At 43.9% G+C, this 20402-nt stretch overlaps 1 protein-coding gene across 3 annotated transcripts in view; it reads left to right on the top strand.

Annotated features, from left to right (window-relative positions):
- LOC140202918 (uncharacterized) overlaps positions 1 to 20402 on the top strand; it is a 68667-nt gene that overhangs the window by 32794 nt on the left and 15471 nt on the right. For all 3 annotated transcript variants that reach the window (XM_072268510.1, XM_072268508.1, XM_072268509.1), the window contains exons 4-6: positions 1890 to 2080; positions 3682 to 3827; positions 14856 to 15030. In XM_072268510.1, coding sequence (XP_072124611.1) covers positions 1890 to 2080; positions 3682 to 3827; positions 14856 to 15030 — 512 coding nt within the window. The remainder of the gene's footprint in view (positions 1 to 1889; positions 2081 to 3681; positions 3828 to 14855; positions 15031 to 20402) is intronic.

Here is a 20402-nt window from a genome sequence, read left to right as displayed (position 1 = left end):
GGCTGACACACTTTCCCAACTTGGAAAAAACATTACAGGCCATCATGGAAAAAAATGCTTTTCGCCCTGAGCAGCACTGTGCTTACCTAGACAAACTGGCAATAGAGTTCGATCAACACACATCAAAGTTGCTGGTGAACGCAGCAGGCCAGGCAGCATCTCTAGGAAGAGGTACAGTCGATGTTTCAGGTCAAGACCCTTTGTCCTGACAAAGGATCTTGGCCCGAAACGTCAACTGTACCTCTTCCTAGAGATGCTGCCTGGCCTGCTGCGTTCACCAGCAACTTTGATGTGTATTGCTTGAATTTCCAGCATCTGCAGAATTCCTCTTGTTTGCGTTAATGGAGTTCGATTGGCGTTTTTGGGAGTTAAACATCATGAAAGATATTGCTGCATTTATTTCAAACCCATTTCTGCTGATCGATATAGAACAGATAGCAGCCAAATTCCAGCATGTATTTGGTATGCCAAGTGATACTAAAATGGAAGCACAAACTGAAATTGATTTGTAAAATGACATCGAGCTTAAAGCAAGATCAAGGGACGGTGACTTTTGGGGGCTTGTCAGCAGGGAGAAGTTTCCTTATCTCACCACATGTGCATTAAAAGTCAGTGCCTACTTCGGGTCAACTTATCTGTGTGAAATTGCATTTTCACAGATGAAAATTATCAAATCTAAGTACAGGAGCTGTCTTACTGACAGACACCTCACAGACTGTCTCACACTGTCTATCTGTAGTTACAAGTCAAGTTTCAGGGAACTAGCAGAAAGCATTCAGTCATCACACTGAGTGCAACAGTCAATTTTTATTCATTTGTTTTTCATGTTGAAATAAATTTAAATAATGAAACTTAGAATTAAAGGTGTGAAGTATTGTAATATTCTTAAAGAAAGACAGCTATGCCCTGTTTGATATGCTAGTTACAGTGTTTTCTTGTTTGAATTAATTTGAAAGTTTGACAAAAGCATTCAGATTATGAAGACACGCAGTCCTCTTTTATTGTCATTTAGTAATGCTTGCATCAAGAAATGATGCAATATTTTGTGTAATTCAAATACAATTAGCCCAAATAAAAGGACTCAAATTGGAAGTTCAATCTGAGCTGTTTTTTCTCTAAATGATTTAGTAGGTAGATCTTGCCTTTCACTTAGGTCGAGGTAGGGGATCTTGGGCTTAAGAAGGTTGGTGACCACTAGAATATGGTGTTACGGTTAATGGGAAAGCGACAAGCTGCTAGACAGTAAGGGACAATCCAGACAAAGCAGATTATGAGGTCAAGAGTCTGTCCTTATTGTATTACTTGTAAGGTTCATTTTATAGAGAGGTTTACTCTCAAAGTTACCAGCGCTGCACCTACCCTGAGAGAGTCCGAGAGGCACTGTGGAGGAAGCTTTACTCCATACTCAAATGATCGCAGACGAGGAGAAAGATAGCATTAGTGTTATCATTCTGTACTGAAACCCCAGGACTGACACAGCACTGCATACGTAACACGTGTTGTATGTGCCCTAGGAAAACTTCATGTGGCAGCGTAGAGGGACCCTAATTTATTTAACCCTGTGATCTACATGTTTTCCCAACAAAGTGAGCTCTTGAGTTGAATCTTGTTGCTGAGCTCTACGCCTTCCTCAGTTCATTACATTAGTGTACCCTTGACTACTTGTTGCTTGAGGGCTGCTTAACCCTGTTCCATGCCATTTCATTATTTTATTTAGTGGAAAGCAGGAGATAAAGGAGAGGAGACTGAAATCCCAACTTAACCAAGGCAGATAAAGACTGAGAGAAGACAAGAGAAACCTTAATTAATCAGGGTCAAATTTTCAAGGGTGGGTGGCCTAAAATAGTCCCATCAACGCAATGGACACTAACCATCTTCTGCCTTTTTAGTTCTGCAACGAAAGAAATCAAAAATCAATGTACAATGTCAAGACTGCAGGCTACGTTGGAGGAGGGAAGGCTTCATGCTTACTTTTGCACTATGTGTGTCAACACATTTATGCAACAGTATGATCTCATTGTTACAACAAGCAGCCAAGCCAATGTTTCTGTTGTCAGCGACTTCAAGCCTGGTCATCACAGTAAGTATCAATTTAAAGGGCTCAAGACTCAGTATTACCTAGAAACTTGTGTGTTCTGGATGGGCTCAACACAAGCTCCCCTTTGCTGAGACTTTCAGTTGTGCCCAAGGTAATAGTTAACAAACAACCTATGTTTGGAGTTTAAAATGTGCTGCTGCCTGGCTGTTTCTCACCAAGGCTGAGCTTAATATTTGGTAGTCATGGGCTTGGCCAGACTTGGCCGTGGCTTTGGGATGTCAGGGTCGGCACCTGTGGATGAGAAGAAAGGGAAGAGCCTGGGGCATGGGTTACAGTGGAAATTGAGATTGTGGGGGGGGTGTGGTTTTAGGAGGGTCAGGATTAAGACTAGGGGAAAATTGGGATAAGCAACGAGTCAGGGGTATGGGTACTGACCCTTGTCCTGAAGTGAAGTGCACTCTTAAAAGAATTTCTGTGGCAACATAGAAACATAGAAAACCTACAGCACAATACAGGCCCTTCGGCCCACAAAGCTGTGCCGAACATGTCCCTACCTTAGAACCAGCTAGGCTTTACCCATAGCCCTCTATTTTTCTAAGCTCCATGTAGCCATCCAGGAATCTCTTAAAAGACCCTATTGTTTCTGCCTTCACCCCGCAGCCGGCAGGCGTAAAAAACTTACCCCTGACATCTGCTCTGTATCTACTTCCAAGTCCCTTAAAACTATCCTCTCTTGTGATAGCTATTTCAGCCCTGGGAAAAAGCCTCTGACTATCCGCACGGTCAATGCCTCTCATTATCCTGTACACCTCTATCAGGTCACCTCTCATCTTCCATCGCTCCAAGGAGAAAAGGCTGAGTTTATTCAACCTATTCTCCCCAATCCAGGCAACATCCTTGTAAATCTCCTCTGCACCCTTTCTATGGTTTCCACGTCCTTCCTGTAGTGAGGCGATCAAAACTGAGCATGGTACTCCAAGTGGGGTCTGACCAGGCTCCTATATAGCTGCAACATTACCTCTCGGCTCTTAAACTCAATCCTACGATTAATGAAGGCCAATGCATTGTATGCCTTCTTAACCACAGAGTCAACCTACGAAGCAGCTTTGAGTGTCCGATGGACTTGGACCCCAAGATTCCTCTGATCCTCCACACTGCCAAGAGTCTTACCATTAATGCTATATTCTGCCATCATATTTGACCTACCAAAATGAACCACCTCACACTTATCTGGGTTGAACTCCATCTGCCACTTCTCAGCCCAGTTTACATCCTATCAGTATCCCGCTGTAACCTCTGACAGCCCCCCACACTATCCACAACACCCTCAACCTTTGTGTCATCAGCAAATTTACTAACCCATCCCTCCACTTCCTCATCCAGGTCATTTATAAAAATCACAAAGTGTAGGGGTCCCAGAACAGATCCCTGAGGCACACCACTGGTCACTGGACTCCATACAGAATATGACCCGTCTACAACCACTCTTTGCCTTCTCTGGGCAAGCCAATCCCGGATCCACAAAGCAATGTCCCCTTGGATCCCATGCCTCCTTACTTTCTCAATAAGCCTTGCATGGGGTACCTTATCAAATGCCTATCTTCTATCTTTCCGCTTAACTCTTAAACATTATTGTCGTTCAGTCCAGCTGAAGGCACCTTACCACTTATCTGTGACAAAGAACTCCACTGCCCAGATTGTTAACATCTCATGGAAGATCGATGATGGACGTTATCTCAAAGGTTGTCTGCAATATGAACTGCAATACTGGACCAAAGAGACAAGAGAGGTGGGTGAAACCGCACTCCCCCCGACATTGGTGGCTCTCAGGGTATTGCAAGAACACCAACAATCTCCATCCCATAAAACAATCTCACAACTTCTAATGCAAGGCGGTAGAAAGATGTATAACCACCTTCTCCACCAAAGGAGAACAGTAACAGCAAAAGGCATTACAGTATTTGCACAATGTGTTGACAGTTTCTTCAACTTGAGTTCCTGTGAATGGATGTTTATTGGACTGGAGAGAGTTATTTCTCATGGTTCCCTGCTAGAATCTTGCAATTTGTAACATACGTTAAAACAGGTAGAATTACAAACTTGGGAAGGGGCATCGAACTATGTGAAGGAGTGAAGAAGTAACAGACAGAGAATATTGACGAACAACAGATAAACTTCAATGCAGTTCACCTGTGTGAGGGAAATTGTGTGAGTAGGAAGACTAAGGTGAGGCCTACTGAATGAGAAGCTGGCTTTCTGTGCTCCAGTAACTCTCGTGGCCGAGCATGTTTTGTATCCGTACTGATTAACTAATTCTAAGATCTAAAATTAACTAAGATCTGTACTAATCAGTAGGTAATTAACCCATCTCTGCAACTTTTGCAATGTCAACTGACAGAGGTCTCAACCGACAGCATTTCTGGATAACAGAAACTTGACACTGCGTGAAATTCTTGGAACCCTCCGGTTTCTGTTTCCACAACTGTTACACCATAGTTAAAAAGAAGATAACCAGGTTGCAAGTTGTGTGGCATGGCGTTTTCTTTTCCGGTCAGCAGTTTGGGTTGGACTGGAGGGTTCCAGCCTGCAATTCTGAAGTGGCATGAGAGCAGAGTCTCTGAGAGGTGCAGTCTGCGTGGTATCCCTGTGCGAAGTCTGAACGTTCTCCCTACGTGGAGATTGCATGTTCTCCCTATGACTATGTGAAAAGGTTAGATGACAAGACCAGGGAGAACTGGCTAATTGCATTCACAATTGGCCTGATGATAGAAGGTTGTTTCTCGGACTGGAGACCCGTGACAAGAGGGATGCTTCGGGGCTTGATGCTGGTCCCTTCACTCTTTTGTCATCTACACTCAGTGATCACTCCATTAGGTACCTCTTGTATCTAATAAAGTGCACACTGAGCGTGTGTGAGTGTGCGGTCTTCTGCTGCAGTATCCCATCCACTTCAAGGATTGACATGCTGTGCATTCAGAGATGCTCTTCTGCACACCACTGGTTATTTGAGTTACTGTTTCCTTCCTGTCAGCTTAAACCAGTCTGGTCATTCTCCTCTGACCTCTCTCAATAACAATACACTTTTGCTCACAGAACTGCTCATTTGATTTGTTTTTGGTTGTGTATGCAAATCTCAGGAGATCAGCAGTTTCTGAGTTACTCAAACCACCCCATCTGGCACCAGTAATCATTCCACGATTGCATTTCTTCCCTGTTCTGATGATAGGTTTGAACAACAACTGGGGGCCCTGGTGGGGTAGTGGTTAGCATGACGTTATCACAGCTCAGAATATCAGAGTCTGGAGTTCAATTCCAGCATCCTTTGTAAGCAAGTTTATACGTCCCTTCTTGTGAGCTCCCTCTGGGTACTCTGGTTTCCTCGCACATTCCAAAGGTGTACCGGTTAGTAGGGTAGTTGGTCAATGTAAGTTGTCCTGTGATGAGACTGGGATTAAATTGTTGGGTTGCTGGGTGGCAAAGTTCGGTGAGCTGGAAAGGCCAGTTCCTCTCTGTAACACTAAATAAACTGAACCTCTTGACCATGTCTGCATGCATTTATGCATTGAGTTGCTGCCACATGTTTGGCTGATTAAATAATTACATTTAAGAACAGGTGTACATGTGTGCCTAATAAATTACCCACTGAGTGTCTAGCAACAATTTGTATAAGCATATACAACCATGGCTAATGAGTGGACAATGAAGAAGGTTATCAAAAATTGCTGGGGGATCTTGATCAGGCAAATAACTGGGCTGAGGAATGATAAATGGAGTTTAATTCAGCTAAGTGTGAGGCGTTGCAAGTTTTGGAAAGTGAAAACCAGGTAGGATTTTAACAAACAAGAGAAAATTTGCAGATGCTGGAGATCTGAGCAACACACACAAAATGCTGGAGGAACTCAGCGGGCCAGACAGCATCTAGGAAACGACACTCACAACACGCTGGAGGAACCCAGCAGGTCGGACAGCATCAGTGGAAAAGATCGGTCAACGTTTCAGGCCAGAACCCTTCATCAGGACACATCTAGGAAACCAGTACAGTCGACGTTTTGGGCTGATGTTTGAGTTCCTCCAGCATTTTGTGTCCGTTGCTAGGATTTTAACAATGAACGTATGGTCCTGGTGAGTGTTGTAGAACAGAGGAACCTTGGAGTACAAGTACATGGTTCCCTGAAAATGGAGTCACAGGTAGACAGGGTGGCAAAGAAGGCTTTTGGCATGCTGGAATTCATTAGACCATAACACCATAAGGCATTGGAGCAGAATTAGATTATTTGGCCTATTGAGCCTGCTCTGCCATTCAATTATGGCTGATTTATTATCCCTCCCAATCCCATTCTTCTGCCTTCTCCCATAACTTTTGATGCCCTGATTGATCAAGAACTTATCAACCTCCACTTGAAATATACCCAATGACTTGGCCTGCACAGCTGTCTGTGGCAATGAATTCCACACATTCACTACCCTCTGGCTAAAGAAATTCCAGGTGACTACATTCACTTCTGCCCCCTTACACTCTCAAATTTCTGGCTTACTTCTAGTGTTTTTCACAGTAAAAACTGATGCAAAATATTTATTTAGTTCATCCCCATTACTACCTCCCCAGCATCGTTCCAGCATTTTAATCCCCACTCTCATTTCCCTTTTATTCTTTATATATCTGAAAAAGAAACTGTTGGTATCCTCTTTTATATTATTGACTTGCTTACCTTCATATTTCATCCTTTTTCTCCTTATGGCTTTTTAGCTGCCTTCTGTTGGTTTTTAAAAGGTTCCCAATCCTCTAGCTTCCCACTAATTTTTGCTATATTATATGCTCTCTCCTTAGCTTTTATGCTGTCTTTGACTTCCTTGTCAGCCACAGTTGACTCGCTGTCCCTTTAGAATACTTCTTCATCTTTGGGATGTATTTTTCCTGTGTCTGCTGAATTGCTTCTAGAAACACCAGACATTGCTGTTCTGCCACTATCCCTGTTAGAGTCCCCTTCCAATGAACTTTGTCCAGGTCCTCTCACATACCACTGTAATTCCCTTTACTCTATTGTAATACTGATACATCCAATGTTAGCTTCTCCTTCTCAAACTGCAGAGTGAATTCTATCATATTATGATCACTGGCTTCTAAAGGTTCCTTTACCTTAAGCTCCCTAATCAAATCTGGGTTATTACATAACACCCAATCCAGAATTTTGCCGATCCCCTAGTGTGCTCAACCACAGCTGCTGTAGAAAGACATTTCATAAACATTCTACAATTTCCCTCCCTTGAAATCAATGTGATTTTCCCAGTCTACTTGCATGTTGAAATCCCACATGATTATTGCAACATTGCCCTTTTGACGTGCCTTTTTTATCTCCTGCTGTAATCTGTAGCCCACATCCTGGCTACTGTTTGGAGGCCTCTATGTATTTCCCATCAGAACTTTTTTGCCCTTGCAGTTTCTTAACTCTACCCACAAAGTTTCTAAATCTTGTGATCCTATGTCACCTCTCTCTAAGGGCTCGATTTCATTTTTAAACCACAGAGTCACGCCACCCCCTCTGCCTACCTGCTTGTCCTTTTGATACAATGGGTGTTAGGTTCCCAACCATAACCTTCTTGCAGCCACATCTCAGTGATGTCTGCAATGTCATACCTGCCAATCTCTAACTGTGCTACGAGATCATCTACCTTATTCCATATACTGCGTGCATTCAAATATAATACCTTCGGTCTTGTATTCTTCACCCTTGATGATTTTGGTCCCCTATTACCCTTTACTCATCCCACTGACTGCAATTTTGCCCTATCATCTGCCTGACCTTCTTCACAACATCACTGCACATTGCCTTTGCTTATATACCAACTGCCCTATCACTCCACTTCAAATCCCCTTGCTAAGTTGGTAGCAGACACCAACAGAACAACAAACTCATCCATAAGGCCAGTGATGTTGTGGGGATGGAACTGGACTCTCTCACTGTGGTGTCTGAAAAGAGGATGCTGTCTAAGTTGCATGCCATCTTGGTCAATGTCTCCCATCCACTACATAATGTACTGGGTGGGCACAGGAGTACATTCAGCCAGAGACTCATTCCACCGAGATGCAGCACAGAGCGTCATAGGAAGTCATTCCTGCCTGTGGCCATCAAACTTTACAACTCCTTCCTTGGAGGGTCAGACACCCTGAGCCAATAGGCTGGTCATGGACTTATTTCATAATTTACTGGCATAGTTTACATATTACTATTTAACTATTTATGGTTCTATTACTATTTATTATTTATCGTGCAACTGTAACGAAAACCAATTTCCCCCGGGATCAATAAAGTATCACTATGACTATGAGTATGACTAAATTAGTTTAAGCACCTTCCTAACACCTCTAGCAAACCAGTCTACAAGGATATTCATCCCCCTTGGGTTCAGGTGCAACCAATGATCTAGAAATTTGAAAACCTGTTCCTGCAAACAATTCTTCAGCCATGCATTCATCTGCTAAATCATCCTATTCCTACCCTCCCTGGCATGTGGCACAGGCAGCAATCCTGTAGGTCCTGCATTTCAGCTCTCTGCCTAACACCCTATATCTTCTCTTCGGGACCTCCTCCCTTTTCCTACCTATGCTGTTGATACCAATACGTACTCCGGAGGACTCAGCAGCACTCCGAAGGGTCTCGTCCCGAAACATCGACTGTACTTTTTTCTCCCATAAATGCTGCCTGGCCTACTGAGTTCCCCCGGCATTTTATGTGCGTTGCTCGGATTTCCAGCAGCTGCAGATTTCTTCTTGTTTGTGGTTTGAATCCCATCCGGACGTCTCTTTCATATCCACAGAATCTGCAGTCTGCTCCTCTAATTATGGAATCCCTATCACTAATACACTCCTCTTCTCCCCACTTCCCTTCTGAGCCACAGGGCCAGACTCAGTGCCAGAGATCTGGTCGCCGCGGCTTCCATCTGGTAAGTTGACCCCTCCTACAGTATCCAAAAAGTTATACTTATTATTAAGGGGACAGCTACAGGGGTACTCTGCACTGGCCGCCTACTTCCTTTTCCTTTCCTATTGGTCACCCAGCTACCTGCCTCCTGTAACTTAGGGGCGACTACATCTCCGCATCTCCTGTCAAGCACTTCCTCATTCTCCCCAATGAGCCAAAGGTCATCGAGCTGCGGCTCCTGTTCCTTAATGTCGTCTCTAAGGAGCTGCAGCTCGGTGCACTTCACGCAGATGTAGTCATCTGGGAAAGTGGAAGTGTCCCAGAATTCCCACATCTCACACCAAGAACATACCAATACCTTCGGTCCCATTCTCAGTGCACTAGCTATATGCTAACAGGGGGGACAACTTACTAGAAAATTACTTGGAACCTCTGCCTGTTCTTGCCCAAGCCTGTTGAGCCAAAGCCAGTCCACTCCAACAATGGCTGCTCCGTTTACACCTCCTTTCTTTTTTTATTGGCCTCGTGCTGTTTGCAGCTCACCGAAAAAGAGCTGAAAAGCATCAGGGCTCTTTTTAAACCCCGCATTAGTCAGGCAAATTAACACAAGAGATGAGTGGTAACGTTGTGGTTGAACAAGATGTTGGTGAGGCCACTTTTGGAGTGCTCTATCCCTTTTTGGTTGCCCTGCAATAGCCAGGATGTTATTAAACTGGGGAAAAAAATGCAGAAGGGGTTTCCAAGGTTGTTGCCAGGATTCAGGCACTGAGTCATAGGGAAAGGTTGGGCAGACTAATGTTTATTCCTTAGTGTAGAAGAGAGTGAGGGCATATCATAAAGATTTAAGAGGAATTTGAGGAGTAATTTTTGTTCTCAAAGGGTGGGGTCTACAGTATGTGGAAACTGCTGCCAGTAGAAATGATTCAGGCAGGCACAATCACAAACTTCAAAAGACATTTCAAAAGGTACTTGGATCGGAAAGCTTTAGAAGGTTATAGGCCAAAACGCTGGCAAATGAAACTTAGCTTTTGTTGAGTATAAACCAGTTGGGTTGAAGGGCCTGTATCTACATTGTGACTCTGTGACTAGAACAAACAAATCCTTTCAGTCAGTTAAGCAATAATATTTGATAGCTTCAGGTTCAGTATCATGTCGTGCGGATCTGGCGGTCTGCACAGTATGAGAGCTAAGGGTCGCCAAGAACTGTGCTGGTGGTTGGAATAGAGAGGCTGGATTAGCTCCTCACTCCTCTCCCTTCATTCACAACATTCAGCTTGTTAGGGATACACAGCTCGGATCACAAATCAGTCTTTAGCAGACCCGACTACAAGTGCTCCCTCTCTTCCACCCTGACTGCCCATTTTCTCCTAGAGCGGTTGCTGCAAATAAATAATGTTTCTTAAAATGCAGTCGTGACAGCACTCGTCACTACCACCATCACCCCCTCCCCGCCTCACCCCAGCTCACGGACCAAACTAGATCCCCAGGATCTCACACAGCAGAGCTCCCCATCTCTAATCTGCATTGCCTGCCTGATCATCACTCCCAATGTTTTGCCGGTTCACCCCATCCCACAGACATCCCTGGGTATCTGTCCAACCAACTCATTTAATTACTCTCTCTGAACCCTCTCCCACCCTGGTTCTGAACTATTTGTTGTTGTTGTTGAGTGCCATTGAGTTGTCATCGACTCATGGCGACCCTATGGATTTTCAAGGGTTTTCAAGGCAAGATTGCCAGGCCTTTCTTTCATACAGATACTGTTGTTACTCAGGTTGGGACCCAGCTAGATTCGAACTCCGGACCTTCCGTCTTGAAGTCCAGTGCTCATGCCACTACACCACCGGCCGGCCCAAACTACTTATGAATCCCCTTTTAATTTCTGCTGCTCCTGGGCTGATGCTTATGTTGTGGGTTTATCACATTGCGTCACCTGAAAAGGCAGATATATTGTCCCATCCTATCTGAGCAACAGATGCCACACCACAAGATATTTTACTGAAATTTAAACAAAACTATCTTGTGACACAGCATACCCTGATGAAATTTCTCTCTATTTGCTGCAGGTGGTGAAATGGCAATACAGTCTGATGCCAAATGTGTGTGGTGAGACCGTTAATGGCCAGGGCTGAAACCTTTTCCTGACTGCTTTCTCTTGCCAGAGAGATGCTGTATACCAACTGAGGTCCCTTGCAGTCTGTCTGCTTGGAGATATTTACTCTTTAGTTTAATCACCAACCTTGAGTAGTCCCCTACTAATGAACTTGCACGTGAAAACACAACCTTGGAGCAAGTGTATGTCACATGGCCTCTCAAACCTACTCAATTTTTAGTAAGGCCATGGTTGATTTGATAGTAAACTTACCTTCATGTTCCATCCACCCACAGTAACCTTTTACCTCCTTGCTTAGTGAGTATTGATCTAGTTCTGTGTTAAAGATATTCAAACACTCTGTTTCCACTGCTCTTTAAGGAATATTTCAGACACTCACAACCCTCTCTGAAAGAACAACCCTTACTTTTAAACAGTTACCACAAATTCTGGATTCTCCCACAAGAGGACACACCTCCGCATCCACCCTCTCCAGCCCTCTCCGATCTTATACAGCCAGTGGCCATTTTATTGGATAGCCCCTGTACCTAATAAAGTGGACACTGAATGTGTGTTCGTGGTCTTCTGCTGTTGTAGTCTTTCCACTTCAAGAATCGAGATGTTGTGCTTTGATAAGTGCTCTTCTGCACATCACAGTAGTAACGCATGGTTATTTGAGTTACTGTCAGCTTGAACCAGTCTTGCTATTCTCCTTTGACCTTTCTCATTAACAAGGCATTTTTGCCACAGAACTACTGCTCACTGGACAACTTTTGTTTTCTGTTGTGTCTGAAAATCCCAGGAAATCAACAGTTTCCAAGATTCCAAACCACCTCATCTGGTACCAACAATCATTCCACAGTCAAAGTCGCTAAAATCACATCTTTTCCCTATTCTGATGCTTGGTCTGATCAGTAACTGTACCTCTTGACCATGTCTGCATGTTTTTATGCCCTGAGTTACTGTCACATGATTAGCTGATTAGATATTTGCATTAACAAGCAGGTGTTCCTAATAAAGTGGTCACTGAGTGTGTGTTTCTATCAAGTACCTCTCTCTCTTCTAATCCCCATGGATACAAGCCAAGTCCAGCTGAAGGGTCTCGTCCCGAAATATCGACTGTACTTTTTTCTATAGACACTGCCTGGCCTACTGAGTTCCTCCAGCACTTTGTGCATGTTGCTTGAATTTCTAGCATCTGCAAATTTTCCCTTGTTTCCCTCATAAGATAACTTGTTTATCTGTCTATTTCAAAAATTAGTCTAGTTCACCTTCTCTGACTGCTTCTAATGCAATAACATACTTCCTTTAGTAAAGTGAGCAACATTGCACGCTGTGGTTGCCTCCATAGGTCGGGTCATAAAAACTAAAGTTGGAAGGTAATGTTAAACTTTACAAAACACTGGCTTATGCTGTGCTTGAAGTAATGTGAGCATTTCTGGTTGCCACATGATGAGAAAGATGGAGTTACACTGCCAATCACACTCTGTAAGCTTTCCTAATTACCTTTGACACTTTACAGACAAGCCTTTTTATGAATGAACTGGGAAACACCGATTGTTTCTCATCTCAGACCACTTTGATAAAGTGCTTCTTTTTATCTTTCCAAGTGAAGTGGCTAATGTCTCACATTACATTGTATGCTCTCTCATTTAACCTGCTCATATCCCCCTTGTAGCCTCCTCATGCTCTCTGCACAATTCACCTTCATGTCATCAGCAAATTTATCAACCAAGACTTCAGTACCTTCATCCAGACTATTTCTATAAATTGAGTTTCAGGCATCATTCTCAGCAGCACATCACTCTTAACATCTTGCCTTATTCTCCTCACTTTGCCCCAGGACATGATTGGTCGGGAGAAAGTAACAGGAAACACCTGCATTCTTTTCCTTTTATTTTTCAAGATGTGACTTTTATTGTTCAATTTCCTGTCATAGTTGTTAGTATACCAGGCTGAATATATTTCTCTCTCTCTGACACCTTACCCTACCCCCATGTTATAGAAGATCACAGCTGTGAAAACTAAGCAGTTATTGTGGGTGAGAAATTGTAAGGTTTGTTGTGCAAAGATTCAGAAGAGTAAAGATGGAGTCTGGGTAGAAGGAGGGCACCTGATCTTTGTTAACCTTTTTCTCCCAGATGTTGCACGGTTTGGACAGCCTCCATTTTGAAGAAGGAGGCCAGCAGAGGGAACAGAGAGAGGTGGAGGAATGGGCAAGGGACTGAGGAGTTGCTCAAAGGATGTGAGTCAGGGGAGGGATGGAGGAAATCAAGTCCATAGCTAAGCAAGGGACAGGTGAAGATGCAAGTGGTTAGAGAGAAGCCAAGGGATGAGGGACAGAAGAAACTAATGAGGAATGGTGAGGGGAGTGAGGGACTGGAAAGGCGCAAGGATGTGGAGGTGAGGGATAATATTGTTTCAACTTCTTTTACTTCCTACACGGTGAATTACCTAACACAGTTTTTACTAGCTAGAGAAGGAAATAACTGAAGGGACTTCCCCTTCAGTCAGAACTTTACTTGTTGAAGATCAGAGACCTGAGTTCCTTACTCTCTCAACACTTTTTCATATTAAGCTGTTTCTGCCAGCTGCTTGCCCAGTTATTCTCATTGGTTTGAATCTTTGTGAATCTGGCTAGTTCCTGTACCAGATTTACCTCACACTTGATGATTTTGGTTGGAATATCTTCCTGTCAGACATAAACGTTGATGTCTCATGGCATTGAGCAAAGAAAATTAGGAGCAAGCACAGACTGCAAGTGAAACAACATAAGAAGAAGACCAGGGAATGGGAGGGCAATGTTCAGACTAGAAAATGCAGAAACAACCATGCATTAACAAACACATTTTGACAAAAGCTAGAAAAGCAGATATCAGGACAGATGATCAAGACTTGCACATGGTTTTTAATAAGTATATTAAACTAGTTTCCAATGTAATATCCTTCACTTTGAAATATCCTAAACTCCTGTAATGTTTAAGCTTCAAAGTTCAAGGTTCAAGGAACATTTATTATCAGAGTATGTTGCAGTATACAACCCTGAGATTCGTCTTCTCCAGATAGCCACAAAACCAAAAAAAGCATGGAAGCCATTCAAAGTAAAACATCATCCCCCCCCCCATGTGTAAAAAAAAATCAAATTGCACAAATGTCAACAAGAACATCAACCCCCTCTCCCTCCCATGAGCAATTATTCTCAATCAAATTTACTCACCTAGTTTTAGTGTTATAGATACATTTCAGAAACTGGCTTTTCAGCCCATCAAGTCTGTATCGACATCAAGCATCCATATGGGAGGTTGATGGTTTTCATATCCCTTTGTCCAGCAGGTCCTGGCCCTGAATTGAAGAGGCCCGTGACTCTCCCTTGAAGATATTTTTGATGCCCATAGCCCATATCTTTTTCATGGCTAATTGACTGGTATCTCTGCATTCCACTTTCTAAAACAAGGCCAACTATTCATTTGCCTTTCTATAGAATCAGCATGGAAGTTCACCATAACTTCAGAATATAATCACTGCTGATTTTTATTGCAAACATAATTCACTACTGTACATCACAGTGACTGACAACAAATTCTACTTGTCACTTGTTAAAGCATTCCACTCCCTGGACCAGTACCCACCACACCCTCGCACCCTCGCCTGGCCTCATGCACATCAAGTACTAGTGTGTCCATGTAAACCTGCAACACAACCTATAAACCTCCAGCAATGACAATGTGCTCTGAAAGCCACATTCAGATAGTTTTCCATTCCATACTCTATTTTATATCCTCTTTCAATCTCATTTCCCCTGCAGGATGCAAAGGTGAAAAAGGTGCTGAACGATATCCGACATTTGGTCATTCAGAAATCTGAACTAAACCCAGACTCTGAGTATAGAGTTCGAGTTCGTGGAAAACCCTGTGAAGACCAATATTATCGGGGAACCTGGAGCAAGTGGAGTGCAGAACTAAAGTGGAAAACTGATCCTGGCAAGTATATTGTTACTAGAACATTTTTGGAAGATTATTTGACAGGTATTTCTCCTTGAGTATCTTGCTTTCCTATATCTTCCCTCCTCATTTTGACTCACTTTCTCTTAGTATTTACCTCTCTTGCTCCATTCTCTTCCTCTTGCTCTCTCATCCCCTTTGGCTTTTTGTTTCTGTGTTGTACCTTCCTGGCATTGTTGGATGGAACTGTAGAGAGAGCTCTAACGTACTGGCCTGGAAGTGTTGGATAGAGGGAACTCTAGCATGCTACCTTGAAAGTATTTGATGGGACAATGAGAGAATTCGATGAGGTACTCGATATGTAACTTGTCTTGTAGCTCCCCTAGGAGAGTTTGACCTTCTCAGTACAGCAGAGAGGGTTTGATGGGACAGTGCAAGGGAAGATTCACTTGGAGATAGGACACAGTGGGCAGAGCCACAGCTTCAGAGGGGAGGGTACAATCCTGCCTTGCACCATCAGTGTGGAGTTTGCACGTTCTCCCTCTGGCCATGTGGGTTTCCTCCAGGTTTTCTCCAAGGGCAGCACAGTAGTGCAATGGTTAGTACAATCTCTTTACAGTGCCAGTAATCATCAACTGGGTTTCAATTCAGTGAGGAGCTTGTACGTTCTCCCTGTGACCGCATGGGTTCCCTCCGGGTGCTCTGGTTTCCTCCCACAGTCTGTCAAAAAGCTGAGGGGCCAGATAAGAAGTGCGTCCAGCCCCCTAGTCTGTTAACTTCGATGTGATGTCCTGCAAGAAGTCCAGCGTGCAAAGAGAAGTCAGGTGTGCAGATGCTGATCGGCACAGCAATTTCTAATAGGACCGTTGGATAGCTGTCAGGCAATGAAATCATGGCTGCTATGGATGAGAAAGAGGCCATAAGGAAGTGGGAGAGAGATCCCACAATCGCTAAGGACTGTGCATATCCTGGTTAATAGGATATCCTGGAATCCTGGTGATCCTCAGGGTCCACCATCTGTGGAGATGGTTTGTACCCTCTTTCAGGAATGCAACACTGAGAGCAAATTCATGTCCTTCCAAGATATGTCTCAGAGAACTCTACACCCTGCAGAGTGTAGACCTTCAGAGAATGGTGTATTTTATGTGGAGATTCAAGTTCTGAAGTCAAGATGCCATTCACTGCTAAGGCCAAAGCAAGTCATCAGGTGAATGGGAGCAGGGGTTCATTAATCTTCGTGTTATAATCAGCATTAGTGGGCTTGATCAATAGGGAACGAGGGATTTTATGCATCATATACTTCTTGCAAAAGAACATTTACTGAGAGAAAATTCTCACCATTCACAAAAAACTTCTCATTGAGCAGCTGGAAGTGGATCCTGCTGAGGAAATGATCTGAGATCCTTGTAAGAGCCATTATGGGCATCTGCAGTCAGTCAATGCATGCTTGATTCCAGGGGAAATGAGGAAAGATAGTAAATTCCAGTGTCTGAGATGCCACCTGATCATCAGTGAAATCGAAGCAGATGGAAGGACCTTGCTACCAGTATAGTGCCTGGGTTATGACCCTGATGCAGAGATCTGCCAGCCCTTCTTGGAACGATCCTGTGGAGAGGTAGCTGAGGGTCACCGCGACCGTGAATATAAAGACGATAAAGTGCGCGCGCATCAGGCACAAGAACTCAGTTGAAGTCATTAGACCATAAGGACATAAAATATAGGTGCAGAATTAGGCTATTTGGCCCATCAAGTCTGCTCCACCATTCAATCATGGCTGATTTTTTTTCAACTGCATTCTCCTGCCTTCTGCACGTAACTCTTAACTTCTTTGCCAATCAAGAACCTACCAATTTCTGCCCAGTGCACCCAGTTATTTAGCTTCCATAGCCCTCTGTCACAATGAATTCCACTGATCCATTAACTTCTGGCTGAAGAAATTCCTGCTCATCTCATTTATAAAGGGACATCCCTTTATTCTGAGACCCTTGGTTCCCAGACTGTACTGTTAAAGGGAACTCTCCAGTGGGCTTTGGACCATCTGGACAACACCAATACATCCATCAGCCTGCTGCTTATCGACTTTAGCTCAATGTTCAACACCATCACCCTCTCAGTACTAGCAAACAAGCTTCAGATCCTGGGCTTGTACCTCCCTCTGTAATTGGCTTCTTGACACCTTCATCAGGAGACCACAGTCAGTACAGAGTGGTGATAACATCTCCTTTTTGCAGACAACAAAAATAAGTTCCCCTCAGGATGTGTGCTTAGCCCTCTCTCTATACTCAAGAGTGTGTAGCTAGTCACAGCTCGAACACTATCTACACATTTGCTGATGACACCCACTGTTATAGGCAGAATATCAGATGGCACAAAGACGAGTGAAATTTTAAAAAAAGGAGTGAAATAGATAGGTTTGTTGAGTGGTGTCACAAAACAAACTTGCAATCAGCGCGAGCAAGATCAAACAATGATTTGTGGACTTCAGGAAGAGGAAGTCGGAAGAACTTTGACCAATCCTTATTGAGAGATCAGTAGTGGAAAGGGTGAGCATTTTCAAAGTGTGGATGTCAACATCTCAGATTTATGAAGAGCTAAATAGATTAATGCAATCATGATGAAGGCAAGTTGGCAGCTATACTTCATTAAGAGTTCAATGAGATTTTGTGTATCACCAAGGACCCTAGCAACGTTCTACAGGTGAACCATGGAGAACATTCTGATGGGTTACATCACCATCTGCTGTAGAAGCACCAATGCCTACGATCAGCCAGGCCCAACATGGGTACAAGTACCTCCACCATTGCGACATCTTCAAAAGGTGAAACAATGTCCTTCGTTAAAGACCGTCACCATCCGGGACATGCCCTCTGCTCATTACTACCATTTGGGAGGAGGTACAAGAGCCTGAAGACCCACAGTAGGATCATTGTGAGAGTTGTTATGAGCATGGGGTGTCAGTCAAAGCCTGCTTGTACCCAAGGGAAATAAGGTTTCTGTTTAAGAAACAGCTTCTTCTCCTTTGCCACCAGATTTCTGAATGGTCTATGAATCCATGAACATGACATTACTATTCCTTTTTCACACTGTTTATCTATTGTAACTTGTCATAATTGGTTATGCTTGTACTGTACTACTGGCACAAAACAACAAGTTACACAACTAACGTCAGTGACAATAAACCTGAAACTGATTCTGATCCTCTGAGAACCTCCACCTCCTTCCAAACTCCGCTGAGCACAGGCCCAGACTCGCCCAGCGCTTACCATGTGTTAAACATATGTTCCTTCTGCAGAATGTCAATGATGGCAGTCTAGAAGACCCTGAACTTGCTGATCAGAGAAGTCCAAGTAGATCACGATAGCTTTGAAGACTCTTGTGGAGCAGGCTCTTAGAGGACGAGCCTGTTTTTGTCACCAGTCCTGAAGTCCTGACTCATCCTAACAGTATGGCATCCATACTGATGCCTCTAGCAATGCAGTGCATTGCATTAAGTGTAAGACCCATTCTCTTATATATTTCACTGAATAAACTGATGGCAGTTTGGAGTTCTGCTTTCAAATGTGCACATTAAATTGAATTGAGTTGAACTGAACTGACTATATTTCTTACATCCTTCACATACATGAGGAGTAAAAATCTTTACATTACGTCTCCATCTAAATGTGCAATGTGCAATCACAGTAATTTATAACAACTTATAATAAATAGCAGAGTCAATGTAACATAGAAATACACTCAGATCAGCGTGAGTTAATCAGTCTGATGGCCTGGTGGAAGAAGCTGTCCCGGAGCCTGTTGGTCCTGGCTTTTATGCTGCGGTACCATTTCTTGGATGGTAGAAGCTGTAGATTGTGGTTGGGGTGACTTGGGTCCCCATTGATCCTATGGACCATTTTTACACACCTGTCTTTGTAACTGTTCTGAATCATGGGAAGTTCACAACTACAGATGTGCTGGGCTGTCCGCACCACTCTCTGCAGAGTCCTGTGATTGAGGGAAGTACAGTTCCCATACCAGGCAGTGATGCAGCCAGTCAGGATGCTCTCAATTGTTCCCCTGTAGAAAGTGCTTAGAATTTGGGGACCAGACCAAACTTATGCAAATATTGACTGTGTACTGTGGCTTGCCTACTAAGGCTGAAGTGATTTGGGTCCTGGCGTGCAGGTTCAACATTAGTCCTGTAGACTGGTTCCATGCTCGTTACAAGTGAGGTGTTGTAATGCAATGAGAAAGTGTATTAGGACATTGAAACCCACACTTGACACCACTCTTTACTGAGATTGGTTCTTTGATGTTTGGGTCATGGATTGCATTCCATTGTGAATCAAACATAAGATGGGGAATACTTTTTGGAATTTAAGAAGGGTTACTCCACAACCCCTTCCAGTTGGAGTCAAGGGTTTTAGTGAGGTTGAGAAAGGCGGTACACTGTTGCTGCCCTTTGCAGTCCTCTTGGTTACTGCACACTGTAAATTTTGCCCGTTGTGCCTCTTGTGGATGTAATGCGCTCTGCAGATGAGGGAATAGCTCCCCAGCCACTGGGAAGAGGAGGGCTGAGGGGGTCCCAGGGCAATTTCTCCTGTAGCAGACAGCAGAGAGACACTGCTGTAAGCACTTCATTTGGACCTATCTTTCTTGAAGATGGTCATGATTACTGCCTCTCCGAGGTCTCCAGCTTTTCCTCCTCTTCACAGGTGCAGAGAACTGATTATTGGCGGGGAACAGAAAGGCGACTGTGTGACCATGGAAGAGATGCCTGGATGGTGTGTTGCCTTCGGGGCGCCAGGGTGAAGGATATCTCAGAGTGGCTCCAGAACATTTTCAAGGGGGATGGTGAGCAGCTAGACGTCGTGGCACACCGTGGCACCGTTGGCATACTGTGGGGAGAAGTGGACAGAAATCCTGTGCAATGAGTATGGGCAGTTGGGAAAGAGGCTGAAATGCAGGACCTCAAAGGTAGTAATCTCTCCATTACTCCCAGTGCCACGTGCTAGTCATGGTAGGAGTAGAAAGACAAAACAGGTGAATGGCTGGGGAACTGGTGCAGGGGGACAGAGTTTTGGATTCTTAAGTCATTGGAACCTCCTCTGGGGCAGAGTTGACTCTACAAGAGGGACAGGTTGCATCTTAACTGGAGGAGAATCAATATTCTGGCTAACATACACAAAATGCTTGAGGAACTCAGCAGGCCAGGCAACATCTATGGAAAAGAGTACAGTCGACGTTTCGGCCTGAAGTACTTAACCAGTCCTGCCGAGGAACTTCAGCCTGAAACGGCAACTGTACTCTTGCCCATAGATGCTGCCTGGCCTGCTGAGTTCCTCCAGCATTTTGTGTGTGCGTTGCTCGGATTTCCGGCACCTGCAGACTTTCTCTTGTTTGTCAATATTCTGGCTGGGAGGTTTGCTGGT

This window comes from Mobula birostris, chromosome 9 (genome assembly GCF_030028105.1).
Source record: "Mobula birostris isolate sMobBir1 chromosome 9, sMobBir1.hap1, whole genome shotgun sequence".
In the NCBI taxonomy this organism is placed as follows: Eukaryota; Metazoa; Chordata; class Chondrichthyes; order Myliobatiformes; family Myliobatidae; genus Mobula; species Mobula birostris.
This window is presented reverse-complemented; position numbering and strand designations above follow the sequence as displayed.